General features: G+C 33.6%; 1 protein-coding gene across 3 annotated transcripts; it reads right to left on the bottom strand.

Annotated features, from left to right (window-relative positions):
* Positions 1-1,214: 1,214 nt before the first annotated feature.
* On the bottom strand, positions 1,215-14,610 carry LOC126838454 (tetratricopeptide repeat protein 28). Of its 3 annotated transcripts, none has more exons than XM_050572864.1 (30): positions 14,577-14,610; positions 12,037-12,111; positions 11,561-11,948; positions 11,223-11,464; positions 10,912-11,116; positions 10,573-10,781; positions 10,322-10,507; positions 9,998-10,237; positions 9,559-9,837; positions 9,084-9,312; positions 8,782-9,014; positions 8,533-8,716; positions 8,303-8,409; positions 7,344-8,237; positions 7,041-7,272; positions 6,859-6,964; positions 6,643-6,786; positions 6,072-6,226; positions 5,815-6,004; positions 5,529-5,706; positions 5,356-5,463; positions 4,997-5,257; positions 4,725-4,934; positions 4,527-4,604; positions 3,603-3,756; positions 3,025-3,225; positions 2,842-2,949; positions 2,545-2,774; positions 2,222-2,447; positions 1,215-2,143 (listed from the first exon to the last, which is right to left on the bottom strand). In XM_050572864.1, exons 2-30 carry the CDS (start codon positions 12,058-12,060, stop codon positions 1,461-1,463), a joined length of 6,684 nt encoding a protein of 2,227 aa, XP_050428821.1. In that variant the 5' UTR covers positions 12,061-12,111; positions 14,577-14,610; the 3' UTR covers positions 1,215-1,460. The 3 variants fall into 3 exon arrangements, with proteins under 3 accessions (XP_050428821.1, XP_050428820.1, XP_050428822.1); XM_050572863.1 differs by lacking the exon at positions 14,577-14,610 and adding an exon at positions 14,158-14,565; XM_050572865.1 differs by lacking the exon at positions 14,577-14,610 and adding an exon at positions 14,158-14,565 and having other exon boundaries at positions 2,545-2,771.
* Positions 14,611-15,754: the final 1,144 nt, after the last annotated feature.

Below are 15,754 nucleotides of genomic sequence, written 5' to 3'. Positions count from 1 at the left end.
TTTTATTTACTTTGACCTATACCGCGCTTTGCCATTAACAAGTTTTAACGATTGATTTTAACGCGTTGACATCATCTTAAGGGCAATTGTTTTTTTTATATTTTTGTCGTTTAATGCCGGTCAACTTTATGAAAAAAATTTAAAACATTGACAAAGTTATCCTCTAGAAGAGTTGACGACGTTTTCATATTCCTTAGCGCATCATTAGATCAAGTACATCTGTTCGACTTATCGTGTTATCAGCAAATATTAAGATCTATAAATCTTAAATCTATAGCATTTGAATGTTGACCTATATAGTATAGGTTGCGTTGTCGAAACTAAAACCATAATATTATAATAATGGATAGGCCAAACTCCAAAGTGGTTTTTTTTTATGGGAATGAACGCAATACATTTGATAACCGGATAAATATGTTTGGTTGAGTAAAAGAAACCGACAAAAAAAACTATCCATAATATCATTAACTATTTGATAAATATTCACTATCGACAATAATATTTAATTTTTGTTGGTGTACTTTTCCTAGGTTAAAGATTGATGCAAGGTGGTGGATATTATATAAATGAATAAATCCACCTTGCATCAATTTTTGACAGCTATACCTCGAATAGGAATTAAATTTAAACTGGATAACACTATCAGCATACGGACATTTGTTTTTGTATTATTGTTGAAATGAGTTATTGTAATACTTTTTTATTATATTGTAATACCATATAAAACAAACTTAATAAAATTGTCCTCGGTTATTTTTACTTAAACATATCCATTGGGTAATTTTTTCTAGATTTAAAACATTTTTTAATACAAGGGATCAAAATGTCATATACAACAGCTATACGCCCTTGCCAGAAACAAACAGATATTTCCATGATTAAATAAACAGACATGATTGCTATATAGATTATACCGCTAAGGAAAATCGCCCCTAACTTGGAAAAAAAAGTATTCTACTACGTTAACTTATGATTTTAAGTATCTAGTGGATTAGCATAAAACACTATTAATCATTTAGTAAATCCGACTATAAAGTATGGGGTTTCCCATAATAATTAGCTTGATGCATACTACTTTATAAATGTATTTTTAACCTAAAATATTTATTTTATAAATCGACTAAGAACTATAATCACTATTCTTATTCTTCAGACTGTCTGTATTCAAAGAATGAAATAAAACAATTTTCAAACAGTTTTTGATTTATTATTTATTAACGGTAAAACAAACTTAACCAAGAAAAAGATTTCTTTCCCCATAACATCTTAATATAAAATACCAACAATAATACTATTGTCTTATATACAATATAAATAAATGGTGCTACCAAGACAAGGGTTGGTGGGGGGGAATAAAACGTTAATTACCACCCCTTGATTGTGCCACTCTATACTTAAACATAGGCACATGGTATAATAATGGTTAAATGCAGTAGGTCATCACCTTACGTAGGTATACCTTACGAGTCGATTATAGGTTTAAGAGAGGAGGTTCCCGGTGACGGGGGTGGTGCATACGACTTTTTTTTAAATCTAATTTTAGGTTCTTTCACACTGTTTTCTTCTTCAATGAGACTTTCGAAGTTCCTTAATGTATTTGTATCAGTTCGTTTCTTGTAACTCCCAGTACTGGATTGGGACTCGGCAATTGATCTCCCATCACCTTCGTCCCTTTTGTTAAGTTCTCCGTACACAGGTGTCTCTTGAGTAACATCGCTACCAAACCTCTTCAGCATAGACGGCGATAGCCAAGTGGTTTTGTTTTCGTTAGCCAAATTTTTATCCAGTGACAGGAGTTTCAACAGAGAAGGCGCTAATCCCAGACCTATTTTCCGCTCGAGATAAACTTCTGATATAGTAGGTTTTGGATCGTAATTCAACTGTCGCAATTGTGAACTTCTTATGGGGTCTTGAATATCATTGTTTACTTCAATGTTGGATAGCGCTTTACCAGGCTCATTTTTGGACATATCCATTACTTGCGCCAGATAAAGTGACATTTTTTCAGTGTCGTCTGTTTGGATTACATCACTTTCTACGACAATGTCGTCTAGTATTTCGCTAGACGGGTGAAGTTTTTTGATTGGTGCTATTGGAGGAAGTGAATAATTCCCCCGTCGAAGTATCGTAGAATGCCCATTACCTAAATACACGACAAAAAAATCATAGTCGAGTCCTAATATAACCATGTCTATATATAATTATTAACCATGTTACTAACCTTCCCAATCGGTCGCAGAACTTGCAGAACTCGATGAATCTGGTCTGGCTGGTGTTGAATATAAATTTCTTATTTTAGTCTGATGTGCTAGAGTTATACTAAGAGCATCTCCTAATCCAGAAACGGGCGGTGAAGGCGTGAATGCAGCATCACTTTCTCCACCACCGTTAGTTCCACCTGATCGTCGACACAATATTGTAGGCATAACTAAGGCTCCACCAGTAGTCTGTGTTAACATACAAATATAAATACACAATATAGCAACATAGCTTTCGTTGCAAAACATCAAATGTGATATTAGGATCTAGACAAAGCAGAATTACTTTAGTTATCTGTGCGGAAGCATCCGAAGCGGTTCTACCATCCGGTTCTCCTCTTTTCCTAACATAGCTAGTAAATGCTCCTGATCCGCTGATACCAGACACTTGGAAAGCAGACGCTGGACAAGGTTTAATCGCTATATCATTTGGCCTGTCATCTTCAACAGTCACTACACTTTCAAGAGAACTCGAAGAGCACATTGACAGGCTTTTGGGGACTTCCTGAGTGTCTACTTTTCAAAAACAACATAGATATACAATGACCGTACAGAAAGGTTAAACATTTAAATAATTGCATACCAAATAAGGTTAGTAAGGCTTGAAGTACAAACTGAACACTTCGCTTGTTCCCTTGCTTTCCAGTACGCAAAGTCACTTCTTCACTGCCAACTTCGATTAAGTCAAAACCTTAAAACAATGAATTACACATTGCAATAGTGGTTTTATTTTATTTCACACAAATAATTATAATTGTATGCGTACCTAATGATGCTAAAAGCTCATGACATCCGGGCGTATGCCATAGTTTTACATTTACAGACATATCAACGGGCTGCTCGTTTTCAGACAGAAGTCTACTGTTCAACTGTTCGCTCACATGACGTACAACAGCCATGACATCATCGGTGATCTCGGATGTTGAAATCAATTTCGACATGGCATTCAACGTAACACTGTTAAGACCTAATTATATCAAAAATAAAAATAATTACAATTGCTAATAAAATAGATATTTTACCAGTGAAAAAAAAGAGAAAACTAATATATAGCATTTTTAAGATAAACTTTTTGTTAAGGGTGTCATAAGGAAATACAAGCACACCACCTTATTAACGAGTTAAAATACTAATTTTTAATTCTGGGACTTCGATTAATAATGATTTAAACGATTAGAACTTTAAAAATATAAAAATTAACCATTTTCAAAATCGTCTAAGCAAGACATACATTTCCACCACAGCACTGTGTTATATTTTATGTAATTTCAAAAAAAATAAACAAATGCTTTAAATGCCGAAATATGATAAAAATTATGTTACGTATTAATAGATATAAAGTACCAAGTAATGCCTGTAAGCTTGCACTGCATTGAGTTAGCCTATCTTCTGGGTCACTTTGAGGGAAAAATACAGAGGACGGAATGCCATTTGCAGCAGGTTCAAAACGGAATCCAACTGACTGAAGTAGCTCTTTCCATCCACATACATCGCCAACCTTTAAAGAGATAAACAAATCTTAATTAAATCAAATTTAAAACAAATTAATAATGAAAAATGTAATTAAAACACAATATTGATTAATATTCAAAATTTTTAGTTGTATCCATATTTAACTTTGACATTTTTTTTGACACGTTTCAATGTCAATCTTCACAGACGTCGGACAATGAAAATCCTAGTTTGAACTAAAGATATTAGAAAATGGACACTCTCACGTTAACATCTGATATGTTAGATCTTATCAAAATCAATCATAGATTTAACCGAACAATTAGAAATTGTATTAACCAATCTATTAAAACTTCAATATTTTATGTCAATATTGATGGTTTAAGGAGACTGGCACTGACAAAAAACGATTTTTAAGACAAAGAATGACTTTTAAAGGATATATATTTTTTTTAAATCTGTTCTAAACTTTGCGGTGATTGACATGCGACAATACATAAGAGGTTGGAAACCCGTTGTATAATTTTTTGTAAATCCCCCCCAGATTTAAAAAAATCTAACAAGTTTTTTTTTACACTATACACCAAAAATTTAGTTTTTTTTTTCTAGCGAACCAGCATCTGCTGGTTCGCTAGAAAAAAACCACTATTTAATCTTAAAATAGTGGTTCTTCAAGATATAAAAGAACTATTCAACTCAAGTCGAGTAGTTTTTAAGAAAATATTCATCAAAAACCCATGGAAAAAGGCCTCGGTGCTAGCCCCCTTAAACATAGTAAAACTTTGTTTTCAAAAAAATCATTCCTATAGTACTTACCTTATTTTCAATACTTTTTTGAGTTGTATACATTGCATTCTTTTGTCCTCTGTGTATGCGTTGTAAAGATTTTTCAACCTGTAGCATTTTAAAATCCAGTTAAATACAATCGTCTTAATACTATTAAGTACAAGATATTTGACCAGAGGTTTTCCCTCAAGATATTAGAATTGGATATTATTACATATATGTGCTTACTAAATGAAGGGTAACTCTAAGAGCATCTCGGCACCTGTCTGGTGTTTTTATTATTTCACACAAAGCCTGACCCATAAGAGCAACTTTGCTTGACAAACGAACGTCAGACCCAAATAAAAAGTATCCAGCCCAGTTGGAAGGATGAGAAAAATGTTTTGTATGCTGAACCGTCTGCATTGCGTCACAAAGAGCTCGACACACTCTTGAACCCTAAATACGATTGAAAGTTTAGTAAGAGTACTAATAATTAAAAAAATAACCTACAAACGTACCTGTAATAAGGCCGAGTAAAATGCTCGTAATAAAATTTTAGCTGCAGTACTTGGAACGGGCCACAGAGGAATAAGTATACATTGTGCTCCAGCCATAAGTAAACCATTTGTAAGGTCGGAAAGACCTTTAGCTGAAGCCCAATCGTCTCGAGAATGTGACCAACTGAGTACTACTAGTCTTGCGTTTAACTTTAAAGACAATAGGTCTTCTACTGTCAATAATACTTCGGATATATTTACTTCAGCGTGCAAATTATTTTCCTATGATAAATGATTAGTTATACAATAATAATAATATATCTGTTATCGTAATTTTTCATTTTAACTGATTAATTCCATAAATGGGTCTTAATTCTTACATTTTCATCTGGAGATAATATTATAGCCGACAGTTCCCAACTGACATGAGTTGCTAAATGAATGCATTCTGCTTTGACAAGTTGATCCAAGATATTTTGTTTATTCGCCTAATCAAATCAATCACAAGTTAAATTGACATGAATTATTAAAAATGTCGACGTCTGTTAGCTACCTGTTCCCGTACAAACGGTTTTGTCTGTAACATTTCTGCAACCATATTAGCTTCTTGTTCTGTATGTGGTACTTCACTGAGGCAAAGTTGTTCATGGATATATTCTGGAAGTCGCGGATTGCCAACAACAAGTGTAGTCATGTTTGTTGAATCGTTAGCTATTGATTTTTTCAGTGCTCTAAATAAATAATACTTATTTAAGTAATGGTGTACATTATGGTATAATAATTAAGTTAAAATCAAACTCTACCAAACTTCAAAATTGTCATTGGTGTCTTACACATACCTTTGGTTTTCTTTGAACTTCATTAACGAGGATGTAACAAGTAAACAGAATTTTTCTGCTAGGTATTCCCCAGTCAGTAAACATTCGTTATCCATCTTTGGATGTAACATTGAAAACGGCACTAACATTAAATCTTCTTCCAAAACCAATAACAATTCTTTTCTGCCGGAACAACCTTTATTATGGGATGCTGTTTACAAAAACAAAATAAAGTATTAAAAGATATTTTGATTATCTCAATTTAAACGTGTATTTACCACACGATACAAATAGGAAATCTTCAAATGGAGCAATTAACAATTCATAAAGTTTGTTCAAACTGTCAGGAATCAACCACGATTTTGTTTTCTTAGCTCTTACACTGCCAGGCCGACTTACAGACCCAATCGTACTTCCACCAACACTTCCCACGCTAAAATTATGTCCAAGTTCTTAAAAATGTATTACAACACAAACAGAGTACAAGGTAAAAACCAATATTTCAGAGAATACTCCCGGGATACAAATTGAAAACTTATCCAAAACTTTTAAGATGCTGACTAGACTATTATATCAGAATGGATTAGGATTTTCTGCTTACGAAACTAAAAGGACTCGATTTATAACCTACCAAAATTTAAAATTAATAAACTTTGTGGTAAAATTAGATAATACATAAAATTAAATTCTAAATTTAAGGTTGAAATTCATTGAAACTGCATCTATAAATACCAGAAAAATGGTAGATTTGACCTCGGGAGTTGATGGCTAAAATATTGGTCTTATGTTAGGAACTACCTTGTATAATAAAAAAAAAAAAAAATAACAATGATATGATAAAAAAAATACCTAAATAAACTACTAAGACTGTAATTGCTGGAGTTGTACAAATGATTTCTGTTGACCATTCTTAAATAACTGCGTTCGTTGTCTTTGGTTAGTTTGTCTTCTAATTCATCTAAATGACAAGATTCACTCAACTCTGTATCAATTCTATTAGAAAAAAAAAAAATGATTATAAGACAGAAGATACTCTAAAAATGGTTGTATTACTGATTTACATACATAGGTTGTACAGTTAATGTGTTTTTCAAATCATTTAAATACTGCATCAATAAATTGTCAGTTCCATTTTCAGTTTGAATCAATGTTTCGTGAAATTTAACAATGCCTAAAAATGCATAAAAAAAAAAATATATTATGTATGTTTCGTTATGAAATATACTTTTTTTTTTATAATTATTTACCTTTGTTAGGAACAATTAGCCAAGAAAATAAGTAGCCAGACGCTAAACTGAAATATAGAACTGAAGCTTTTTGTTTGTTAACAATATCTAATAAACCTTCGACAGAACTTATTTTATGACAGTCGGAAGTTGATTTCATCTGGCTATTGCACATAGCAGTTTTCCCTCTAATTCTATACTTCTCCGTTACGAGAAGTGCTTCTTCGCATCTATTCAATTGTACTAATACTGTCTACACAATTAAAATAAAATGTCACACACAAACATATTATAAAATATTTTGTTTGTGTAAAAAATATTTACTTGTAATGCTTGGTAACACTGGTGTCTTAGATTTGCAATTGATTGGAAATTTTCATGAGTGGCTTTATTAAGAGCGTTATCCAGTAATTCTGCTGCTTGATCCAAATGACCTCTTGCCGCATCAGACTGCTCATCAGCCAACAGGGCCATTCCCAATTTGAACCTAATATGTCCTTCTTTATCTGACTTGCCCTTCATGTCTACACTTTGAAGAGCTTGAGTAAGATAAATTACTGCTTGGCTCGTGTGCCCCAGCGTATGATGTAATGATCCCAAACTACCGTACGCAGCTGCTTTGGCAGTTTTATCATCAATTTGACTGGCAATCGATAAATGTTCTTCTTGGTACTTGATGGCTTCATTCAGGTTCCCTAATAATTCTTCTACGTTCCCGATATTTCCGTAGGCTCTACATTGTAATAACGGTTGACTTAGCTCTTTTCCGATTTCTAAATCAAGTTTGTGGTAGTGTAAGGCAATACTATTTTGACCTAGTAATTGATGAGCGTAACCAAGAGAAGACGCTGAATTTGCTTCAACAACTCTGTTGTTTAATTCTCTAGCTATTGATATCTGATTGTGGAAACAAGAAACGGCTTGTTGGTAATTTCCCATCATTATATGATTTGAGCCCAATTCGCCGTAAATGGAAGCTTTCATTTCGGAGTTACTAAGTTCATGGGCAATGACTAGTATTTTTTCAAAACAAACTAGACTCTGGTCGAGATATCCTATTCGTCGGTAAGACTGGCCAAGGCAAGTATAGGCTTTCTCTAGGTCACGGACGTTTTGAAGTTGTACGGCTATTGTTAAAAATTGTTCGTGACATTTGATAGCTTCGTCAAAGTCTCCTAATGCATCGTAACAGTCTCCAAGGTTGCCGAATGCTCGACCCTGCACAATACAACAATTTTAATGTTGCATTAAAACAACTAAAATTATAGCCAGGATATATTTACTTTGTCCGTTAGTGACGTGTGGGTTGACAACTGTTCTAAGGTGGCCAATTGCTGTTCAAAGTACCCAATAGCACCTTCATAAATTCCCATATTCATTCTAGCAATACCTAAAATCAACAATACATACAATTTTTTTTTTATATAAATCACTGTTTTAAATCAAAGCATTCCCCATAGGAGTGGTTTTTAACTTTAAAATAGCGGTTGCTCAGATTAGTAGTTTTTTTTACCTAAATTTCCATAAGCTTCAGCTTCGATTGAATTATCTCTTAATTCTTTGGATCTTTCTAGTTGTAATTGGTAACATTTAATAGCATTTTTATAGTTTCTGAGCGACATATTAACAGCTCCGAGGTGACCATGAGCACAACACTCGCCTTTCAAATCATTCATTTCTTGTCTTAAAGCCAATTCCTAAGTACAAAAATGTTTTGTAAACACATAAAATGTAACATTTGTGTTTTAAAATAATTATTTACTTGACAATGATAAGACAGTGCTTTGTCATGACATTTAATGTATCTGTTGGCTAATCCAAGAGAGCTGCAAGCTGCTGCCTCCATGTTTAAATCTCTTACTTGTCTGGCTAATGTTAATTGCCGATGATACATCTTGTGAGCTTCTTCCGTGTTATTCATTTTCATAAGTATATCACCGATATTGCCCAGAGCACGAAGTTTGGCTTGTATGCTTTTTGTCATATGTGATATGGCTAGAAATAATCAAACAAGATATAAATAATAGAAAAATGATCATTATATAAATGTAAAGATTTATTTACCTAAAAAATATTTTTGACATTCCAGTGATGTTTCTAGATTGCCTAATGCTAAATGAGCTAAGCCCAAATTACAATAAGCTCGAGCCATATTCATTCTGTCGTGCAAATCTTTGGCCAACGACAAATCTTGATCGTAATAACGAACAGCTTCTCGATAATTACCCAAACAATAGTGAGCATAGCCCAAAAAATGACAAGCTTTAGCTTCCCCTTCAATATCATGTAGTTCCTATAAAAAAAAAATACTTTTTATCATATTGTTTTAGCAATGGTTTTGCTTCATTATATCACGACGAAACAACTCATAAAAATAATCCTAATATATTTTCATTTACACACCCAATCCAAACCGGGAACAAATGCAAATGCTTCTCTAACTCGAATACCTTAACACAATTCATTTCCTACTGCATTTTAATTTTCTATTATATTCAAAAATAACTAAACTATGAAGTATAAATTGTTAGTCAATTACCTGAGATAACATTAAATAGTTTTCATAATAAGGAATAGCTTCTGTAAAATCATTTCTAGTGCTCAGACAATTAGCCAAATTTAAAAGAGCACAAGCTTCCCCGGCTGTATCCTTTAAATCTCTGGCAATATTTAAATGAGCTCTGTAATGTAAAAGAGCCATGTCAAATGCTCCCAGTGATTGATAAGCTACTGCTAGATTTCCATGTGTGGAAGCTTCTGCACTCCGATCTTTGACTTCTTTCGATATTGTCAATTCTTGTTTGTGATATTTTATTGCCTGAACAACATAAAACGTACTATGTAAATATTAAATGAAGAAAATGAGTAACTTGATTTTTTTTTTTTGGAAGCTTTAAGCAATCAAATAATAAAAATTGAATTTAAATATATAATTATCGAGAATATAGTAATTATAATTTATCAAATAAAAACGTTACTTGTTCATAGTAGCCCATAGCACTATACGCGTTTCCGATATTTCCAAAAGCTCGTCCCATTGCAGCACGATCATGTAGTGATTTAGCAATGTTCAAATGAGCGTGGTGTAGTTTTAATGCGGACTCGTGAGCGCCAAGTAATTGATAAACAATACCTAAATTTGAGCATGCTCTACCCTCTCCTACTTTATCGTGTGTATTTAAAGCCATATCCAATTGTTTTTCGTGCCAATGTTTTGCCTAAAAAAAATTTTTTTTTAAAAAAACACTACAAATAAATTCTTAAATATTAACAAAAACAATGTGTAGAAAACAATAACATACTTGAGCATAGTTTCCAGCGCATCTAGCTGCATGACCAAGTCCTGCATATGCTCTGGCTTCGATAACCTTGTCGCCAAGTTCTTGCGCCAGCCTCAAAACATTTTCGTGATATGAAATGGCTTGTGAAAAATGTCTTCTATAATGGTAAGATGAGCCTAAGTTGCTATATGCACGAGCTTCTTCAACCTATCATGAAAAGGTTTAGGTTTTAGCAAAAAAAAAGCAACATTTACAACTCTGTTAAATCGTACTTTGTTTCCAAGTTTTTTTGATAATTTTAAATGTTGCATATGACAATCTAATGCGCTTTCAAATTCACCCATAGCCAAATATACAGCGCCGACATTTCCTATTTCTCTTGCTTCTTGAAGGACTTCTCCAGTTTGTTTTACCAGCTGCACACATTGTTTATGCGATGCCAAGGCATTGGGGTAATCACCAATAGCTGTGTACACATGTCCTAATAAAAATGTATTGAATAAATATTAACTTTCACAACTTGCTATTTGTTTGCATGAACTTATATGGATTTTATGTAATGCATGGTTGGTTCTGTTTTTATTGAAAAACACTTCTACCTCTATACTAACCTAAACTAGTAAGCGCAGATGCGGCAGATTTCATTTCTCTCGCTTTCATAGCAAAAACTAATTGATACCTGTGTGCTGTTAATGCTTCTTTGAAGCTACCTTTGCTAAAATAGGCAGATCCCAAATTACCATGAGCTCGACTCTCGCCAGCTACGTCCTTTAAAGACTTGGCCACCAATAAATCCTGTTGCATATATCCAATTGCCTAAAAAGAAACATACAAGTTTTTATTTTCAGAATGTAAAATTGTATATACTATTATTATAAATATATACATAAATCGTATTTATTTTAATATAATATATTTATACTTTATCCAATGAATTTAGTGCCCAATATGCAGAGGATAGTGCAGAAAAGACTGATCCTCTTAATTTAGGACTACTAGTGCCGATTCTTAGAGCAGATTCTAAAACAACAACGGCGACTGAATATTGTCCAGCTGCTAATAGTTCCTGGCCTATCACGGACATGACAAGAAAGGGAGATTTGTCTAATGTAAGTCCGTTATGATTTATGCTGTTTAATTGTTCAAACGTTGGCTCTAAAACACCTTAAACAAAAATACATACAAACTGTTTAATATTTGTGTTAAAAAAATATATAACTATAGAAATAATAGTATTCAATGCATAATGGTTGGGCTTACTTTTCAAAGGAGACTTGATTGAAGCCTCGATAAGGCCACCTAACAACTGGGTAGAATTTGGTTCAATAGACAGCCCTGTACTGAAAACAGCCAGGGCGTCTCCATGCCTACCCAGGCATTGCAAAGCAACACCTTCTCGGTAATGTGCTTTAGGCCAGTTAGGGTTGATCTGGCGCGATCGTGTGGCATCTTGCAATGCTTCTGTAAACCTTCCTGTTTTGAGCAGAGCAGCAGAACGGTTTGAGTAGAGAATATGGTTGTTGGGATAATGACGCAGAGCCTCTGTATAGAGTTGAATGGCTCGGGGATAGTCACCAGATTCACATGCTGCATTAGACTCTCGTACTTTTTCCATAAAATCTTCGCCGCATCCATTATCATGTTCCACCTTAATATAGAAATGTTATTAGTTATTACAATGTTGTTTCATATTAGAAAAATATTGATTCGTAAAATACTACAATGATTATTATTACCTCAGACAGGTCTCTTTGTGGCATGATTTTGACAACATTTCTAAATGATCATAACTATAAATAGGTTTTTACAACCTAAATAAAAAAAAAAAACATCACATCAGTTATTCAGTAAATTTATTTTTTAACTTTATTACAGTTTTGGGGACTAAGACCGTTAGCTTATAGGTTTTTGTTTATATAATAACACTGAAATTTTTTTAAAATTCTTTCCAACGGCTTACCCCTCTATTTGACGGTAGCTTTGTTTAAAAATGTTGATTCAAATTGTTACTATTTGAAAAAAATAAAGTTGTGTTTTTAGTGTAGGGCTCACACCCAGAATTGTATTGTTACTAATAGACATTAATAAATATTGCCAAAAATAGGCGAGTGCGATTTCACTGTTTTTAAAGAATTTTCACCACGAGTCCTAATACTAAACTTGAAAAAATTAAGAAAAAGTTTTTACCCTTTTCTAGGAGAAAAGGGTGAAAGTGAGAAAGTGAATTTTTACACTTCTGGTCTAATATAGAACTTTTTAGGGACTTAAATCTCACATCATACCCTACAAATATCGAGAAAAACACTATAATACTTTAAATATTTTCAACTAATATTTATTATAAAGGAAAATATATTCATTACATTGTTGATTACGATATTGTCTATTGGTAACAATGAAATAAAAATTATCAGAATAGACAGACTATAATCGTATCTACCCTAATAGACACTAAAAATACAATTGTGGTCCTAAGTGCTACACTAAAAGTACAACCCTCAGCTAAAACAAAATGCACCACAACTATTTTTTATATAGTAATGATTTAAATGGACATTTTTAAGCAAATTTTATACCTAGCTCTATAAAACAATCAATAATACCAATCTATATGGATATATTTAAGACAAAACAATTAAATAGCTAAACTGCAATTCTATTGAATTACAAGCATCTAATTCAATTAGTACCTTAAGAATTTTATGTTACTTTTATTGCTATAATAAACCCCTTACCTAATACCTAAATGTATAATTTTTCATCTGGATTGAAGCGTTTTTTGAAAGCGACTTAATCACTTCCAGTGATAATAGTTTTTAAAAACCTGTGATCTCTTTGCCCCTTCTGTGTTGTTTTTTTACTTAATTATTTTATTTCTTTTGTAGATAAAATAACTTCTAAATTATTAAAGGAAAAAAATATTTTTGGGGAGTTATGTGAAATCAATAATTTGAAACTTGAGTTGTTATATAAAGTCTATTAAGTTCTATTTATAATTTTTGAGCCTTCACATAGAATATCAAGCCGAGATAATAATGTGCTAGTGGTAAAAATTTCATAAAAAGAAAAAAAGTTAAATTAAGTTGGTCTAGGTTTATAGGTTTTTACATTAAAGCATTACTTTCATAATAAAACAATTATATAATTATCATTGCAAGAAGTGGAAAATGTTATTAAAGACTTTCTATAACTTTCTACTAGGGTAATTATTAAAGCTCGAATGTTTACGACTGCATTTTTTTTTAGTGAAATCAGAATTATACCCAAATATTATGTAAATTTGATTCACAAGGACTAGATTTCAAATTAGCAAACTTATGATGCATATATTTGCATATTTGAGCATATATTTGCTATAATGATTATTTCCAGATTTAGTAGCATATTTTTAAGTATAATTATTAGAAATGTTCTATATTATTATTATCTTTAATCAAACTTACGAGTATGAGCTAAAGAAGATTATACACAATATGAGAAAAGTAATAAATGAAAATTGTAGTTATAAAATATAGTCCAAAATTTCTAAAATAATCATCATTGTTCATATAAATTTGAAAACATCCCCATAATAATTGTAATTCAACTTTATCAAGATACGTGCAATACCTTTTTAAATAATTAACCTGAGTAAAATGTTATTTACAGTATATGTCAAGTCGGCCATTGGAAAGCTCGTCTAAAACTTTTTAGCCGATTTCAATAAAGGCATATAATTGCATAATATTTTGATATTTTCAAATACATATTTTATGGTCATTGGCATCCGAGCAAACCCTCGATAAATTATTATTATCGCTCTTATTTCGAAATTCAATTTAGGCGATATGTATATGTTGTAAAATTTTTTCACTCACAAAGGGTACAGTTCCGAGGCGACCATTGCCAGATGGGTTTGCATAACGTCCGTTGGCGTTGATAACGAGATCAAAAATAAGACAGACTTTCAGCCAGCTATACACAATATTATTATACTATAATAATAATATTTTTATTGTCGTGGAGACTTTAACGATCAGCAAAAGCCGTTGCAGGCACTACGCGAACCCATCGTCGTCGGGGTGGAACCGTGCGCCAAACGCACTGCCTACGTACCGCTGATAAAATACTCGTGTACTAAAATATATTGTCGCCCTACCGGATTGTCGCGAAATAATAATAACAATAATTTAAAATTTATTATTAATTAATTATTATCGCGGGCCGCAGCCAGAACACAACGCGAGTCACACGACCAACTGCACACAACGGCGTTTATAGTTAGTTATACACCTACCTGGTGTTCACTGGTTATCTCGGTTCGGCGGGCCTCGGAGGCGGTGCCGCCCGCTAAATTTCACTCGCCGTCGCCCGGGAGCACTGCGCCGCTCCGAGCGCAACGGTGAAACCCGGTGGAGGAGGTTGGCTTTACAAGATGTGTGTGTATATATATATATAAGAAGGCACGGGCAGGCAGGCGGAAAAACGTACAATAATAATATTATTATTATTATACATATATATATATATATTTTGTAGTAGGTATAGTATGTACAGCAGGTACTCTCTCACGCGCGCACACACACACCGCCGAAACGCACCGCATTCCGATGTCGGCCATATTGGAATGCGGTCGACTGACCCCGCGCGCAAACGGGTCCTCCCTTTAACCTTGATCCGGGGCCGGCTGACACGGAGCTGACGAATTTTTTTTATAATATAGCAAAACACACACACACGCGTGTAGTATGTAGGTACACTTGTGCGAGCCATTAATTTGAATATTATCTTATTAAGATCGTCCGCGCAGATATCATTGAGAAGTCCGATCCCCGCGGTCCGCCGAGCGGCAGCAGCAGCAGCAGCTGTGACGGCCGCGCAGACCTACGCGGTTCTCCGGAGCCTATATTTAGACCTCTATGGAGAGACTCGGGTGACTTGTTTTTTTTTTTTGTTAATTATTTATTTATTTTTTTTTTTCTCCATTTTTCCGTGTTCGTTTGTTGTTCGTCCAACACGAGCGCGCACGAAAAGTCACGGTACGTTAACTGCTGCAGCACAAGCTGTCAGAATATGTATTAAACGAGAGTACATAGGTGCCTGCCTTCCAGGGCCGAGGTGTTCACGCTTGTGCGGCAAAACGGCTGAGCGCATCGCACCTTCTTCCTAACATAACAACGCTGCGGTGGACGCGAGCCACGTACCTGTACCTACAAAGAAGGCTTTATAAATGGCATATGCATTGACTTTTTTCACCTCCGACGCAAAGCCGATACTCACGATTATACTTTTCAGTCGTTTAAACGGATATAATATCTTAAAAATATCCACAACCTATAGACCGCGTTTTTTAGACGGGCAAAAAATTAAATAACCTCTTCTTCTCCGTTAAAGGAAATATTGATAGAAACAGCCAGGGGTATTTCTTCCCATTGGCGTGTGCCTATGTATGGCTGCAAAATTAAAGGGGCCTCA

Source organism: Adelges cooleyi, unplaced genomic scaffold (genome assembly GCF_023614345.1).
Source record: "Adelges cooleyi isolate 19-005CV unplaced genomic scaffold, UGA_ACOO_1.1 ACOO_flye_CR_arks_rails_tigmint_CR_PRNA_30, whole genome shotgun sequence".
Taxonomy (NCBI): Eukaryota; Metazoa; Arthropoda; class Insecta; order Hemiptera; family Adelgidae; genus Adelges; species Adelges cooleyi.
Note: the sequence above shows the minus strand (reverse complement) of the source record. Positions and strands in the feature narration are given on the sequence as shown.

Excerpts from the sequence above, each read along its gene's own strand:
- LOC126838454 (XM_050572864.1), bottom strand. The coding sequence starts at position 12,060 with ATGCCACAAAGAGACCTGTCTGAG. Across the intron at positions 8,410-8,532 it reads TGAAGCTTATGGAAATTTAG|GTATTGCTAGAATGAATATG; the intron begins GTAAAAAAAACT and ends TGTTGATTTTAG. Across the intron at positions 6,227-6,642 it reads AGTCTTAGTAGTTTATTTAG|CGTGGGAAGTGTTGGTGGAA; the intron begins GTATTTTTTTTA and ends ACATAATTTTAG.